General features: G+C 45.7%; 1 protein-coding gene across 1 annotated transcript; it reads left to right on the top strand.

The window, feature by feature from the left end:
• Nucleotides 1–338: 338 nt before the first annotated feature.
• On the top strand, nucleotides 339–1,121 carry LOC311040782 (cytosolic Fe-S cluster assembly factor nubp2-like; the record flags this gene model as incomplete). Its single annotated transcript, XM_084051140.1, has 1 exon — nucleotides 339–1,121. One exon carries the CDS (start codon nucleotides 339–341, stop codon nucleotides 1,119–1,121), a length of 783 nt encoding a protein of 260 aa, XP_083907266.1.
• Between the last annotated feature and the right edge of the window lie 2,808 nt (nucleotides 1,122–3,929).

Raw genomic sequence — 3,929 nt, 5'->3', positions numbered from 1 at the left:
GTGTGTGTGTGTGTGTGTGTGTGTGTGCGTGTGCACACGTGCCCGTGCTTGTGTGCATGCATGTGTATACTGATGATGACATCATTTCTGTCTGTGGCTAACCTGGGAACCACTACCTCGAACCGTGTCAAATTGATCCTGCATGCTGACAGCAGGCAAAGGAACTCAGTCCCAGAGTTCCTCCAAACATGGAGTCCCACACTGTCGTCATCAATTTGACGTCGCCTTGTCCATATATGGAGGACCATTATTTTAAGCAAGATATGTCACAGGACTCTCCAAAGTCAGTTACTCTCTCATTATCAAGACAGTGAATAATGGCTGAGAACGAGAGCAACATGTCACAGGTCCAGCATGTGGTGCTGGTGCTGTCAGGGAAAGGAGGGGTGGGCAAGAGTACCCTGACCACAGAACTTGCGCTGGCACTCCGACATGCAGGGAAGAAGGTTGGCATCCTGGATGTTGACCTGTGTGGGCCCAGTATCCCTCACATGCTGGGTGTTGGTCGGCCTGAGGTGCATCAGTGTGACGCAGGATGGGTACCGATCTACACCGATGCCCAGCAGACTCTGGCCCTCATGTCTATTGGCTTCCTACTGGAGGACCCAGATGATGCAGTGGTATGGCGGGGACCCAAGAAGAGCGCTCTCATTGGTCAGTTTGTGTCTGATGTGGCGTGGGGCGAGCTGGATGTGTTGCTGGTGGACACGCCCCCTGGGACATCTGATGAACACATTTCTGTGCTGGAGCACCTGAAGAAACACAGAGTGGATGGAGCCATTCTGGTCACAACACCCCAGGCGGTTTCAACTGGGGATGTGAGAAGAGAGATCACTTTCTGTAAGAAAACCGACGTACGCATCCTGGGAATTGTAGAGAACATGAGTGGCTTCGCCTGCCCCCACTGTTCTGAATGCAGCAATATATTCTCCAAGGGTGGTGGTGAGGAGCTGGCTAAGTTGACAGGATGCCCGTTCCTAGGTTCTGTGCCCTTGGATCCTCTGCTCAGTACCAGTATAGAGGAAGGCAAAGACTTTCTCCAGTCATTTCCTGACACTTCCACCTTCAGAGCTCTCAACAGTATTTGTCAGACTCTACTGAAGAGCCTGGAGGCAGCTTGAATAGTGGCCATTCCTTTAGTGTGACGGCCCATCGTTCCAAAGTGCCATTGGTCCAGCGCAAAACTTCACTCCAACTAGGCCAAGGAAGAACCACAGCAATTATTTTAAGTCAGCCTCGCGGTGCCACTGTAATAGGTCAAATCCCATGTTCGTCTATGTATGACTCTTGAACCGTAGGTCATACAATACAATTTTATTTTTTTCCTGGATTCCTTGAATCACGACGCAACTCCCTATATAGGCCCCATCCATTTTTGCCTCACTACATTTTGTGTTTTCTTCAAAAGCACTTTTTGCTACAGATTTTAAGATGTATTAGCCATATTTTTCATATACAGTACCATTCCAACAGGCTATGATTGACCTCTAAAAAACACAAAGCAAGAAGCAAATTCACCTCTCTTATAGTGGCCACGCATACGTCCAATTGTGCTCATTTGACTACCCAGCCAAGCCAGAGTCTGCAAAACCCAGATGCCCCTATCTTAGAGTTTTGACACATGAAGACCAACATTATTATGGAGAATTGTAAGACAAAACTAATAAATCACATTAGCATTTACAAGTCATGTTTTTTACTCGTCTACAATTAAACATTATAATGCAAAGCTGATTGCACATGTTTCATGTTCAATGGAGATTAATAACCCTAACTGGACCTCTCTCTCTCTTTCTCTCTCTCGCGCTCTCTCTCTCTCCCTCTCTCTCTCTCTCTCTTTCTCTCTCTCTCTGCTTTGTGAAAGTGCCTCATTCCCTTAATGGAGCCAATTAAATCAAGAGGAGGATTCATGTTGATGCAGCTTCTTTGGAGAGCATGCACGCGCGCACGTACGCACATGTGCACACACACTTATTATTAAAAATTGAGCCATTCTCTACTAAATGGAGGCAAAGCGGTGGATGTTAAATTCCTGTATTTATCACATTGAAAGCCGGGCAGCTCAGTGAGTTCTTGTGCATCTGTGGAGGACACTGGAGTCAGGGAATATGTTGATTAATGCAGGGGTTTCCAAATAGAAAGAAAGAAAGAAAGAGAAAGAAAATATATAGGGGAATAGCTGAAACAAGCTCACATCGCAACATTTTGGGAAAAATGCTAATGACATGCTAAACATGGGTTTGCCATATTGAAAATGGATACATTTGCACAATAATCGCATGAATTGAATTGAAATTACATTTGTATAGACTTGGCCTGTGCCTGTTGGGCACCGGTTCATGCAATACACATTGTTCTCGTTGTACCCGTTGTCAAAGTACCCAGTGTGGTGCTCCCTACCATAGTGCTCCCTTCCGCCAGGTCAGGTAGGTTATTGTGGCCTCCTGTTGGCGTTATAATAGGCCAATGTGAAAAGGGTGCCATTTCTTCTTAGGCCTTGCACGGCAATCGGACACTGCATTCATGATTTGAGGCGTTTTGCTAAATTAGACCTGCTGGTAGCGCTATAACAGGCAAATGTTAAAAGGGTAGCATTTGTTCGTCAACATATTGTGAATGTGCGTGCAAATTTGGACCGCAATCGGACGCTGCGTTTATGATTTGCGGAATTTTGTTCAAAACTGGCCACTCCTGCAAACTTAAGATGTGAATCTTAGCCAATTGGGATGGAATATGAAACATTAAACAGATCCGTCTTGATCACATGACTATAGAGATCATGTGTACCCATTTGCGTGACATTTGTATAAAATCGGAAGGAGTAATGTAAAGAAATACGTTTTACATAAGTCGGCCTCCTGGTGGCGCTATAAAAGGAAGATGTAAAAAATCCAGGGCAAAGGTTTTTCCTTGACCTCTAGGGAGTGTGCATACAAAGTTTTACACAGGTTGTAGTTATAGGTAAAAACACAAATCGGGCTGTTATAGCGCCACCATGAGGCTGATCAGAACAATCTCAAGTGGCATTTCTTCCTCGGCATAGTGGAAATGTGCGTGCAAAGTTTCACGGAAATTGCACGCTGTGTTCATAATTTGAGGCATTTTGTTTAAAACGGAGCAGCCCTGCAAACTTTGGAAGCCATTTTTAGCCAATCAGGATGGAATATGAAAAATCTGAAAGCCCGTTTCGTTTAATGACTAATAGAGATACTGTGTACCGGCCTGGCGGAGACAATAACCAAAGGCATAACCAACAAATAAAAACATGGTACCCCCCCCCCCCAACACACACACACACACACACACACACACACACACACACACACACACACACACACACACACACACATTTCAACAAAGCGTACAGAAACACGCCACATGCACCCCCCACATAAACACCCACACACAGAGCAGCAGTACAACTCACACACGTGCAATGTGCAAGTCGGTATTCAATTTAAAGCAAAGAGAAGATGTTTCCCAAAGCACGGCTCAATTGGCTGTGACGGGGCACTGAGGAGAAGGTAACACAGTGTACCGCTGCACAGCTCAGAGGATTTAGGGCCTGTTTGTACCTTCACCCAACGTGATTGATGTGGTGGAGGCTCTGAGAAGGCACTTGACACGTCCATTTGTATTTTCACAGGAGGAGTGATCTTATCCCCCCCCCCCCACCTTTCCAGGGAACCTTTCAAAGATGCAAAACCCTCTTCCAGGGACAAGTAGCAATTTCAATCCCCTGCGGTGAAGAAAGCATAAAAAAGGGCGGAAGATGGATGGACAGACAGACAGACGGACGGACATGCGTGTGTGCATGCAGGCCAACAATACATACATACTTTCTCTTCTGGCCTGTGAGACTAATAAGTTACATAATCTAATGTCAAATGCTTGCTATGTTCCAGAGCTGTGCAAAGGTCAAGCTGTCA

This window comes from Gymnoscopelus microlampas, assembly GCF_963454915.1.
Source record: "Gymnoscopelus microlampas genome assembly, chromosome: 24".
Taxonomy (NCBI): domain Eukaryota; kingdom Metazoa; phylum Chordata; class Actinopteri; order Myctophiformes; family Myctophidae; genus Gymnoscopelus; species Gymnoscopelus microlampas.
This window is presented reverse-complemented; position numbering and strand designations above follow the sequence as displayed.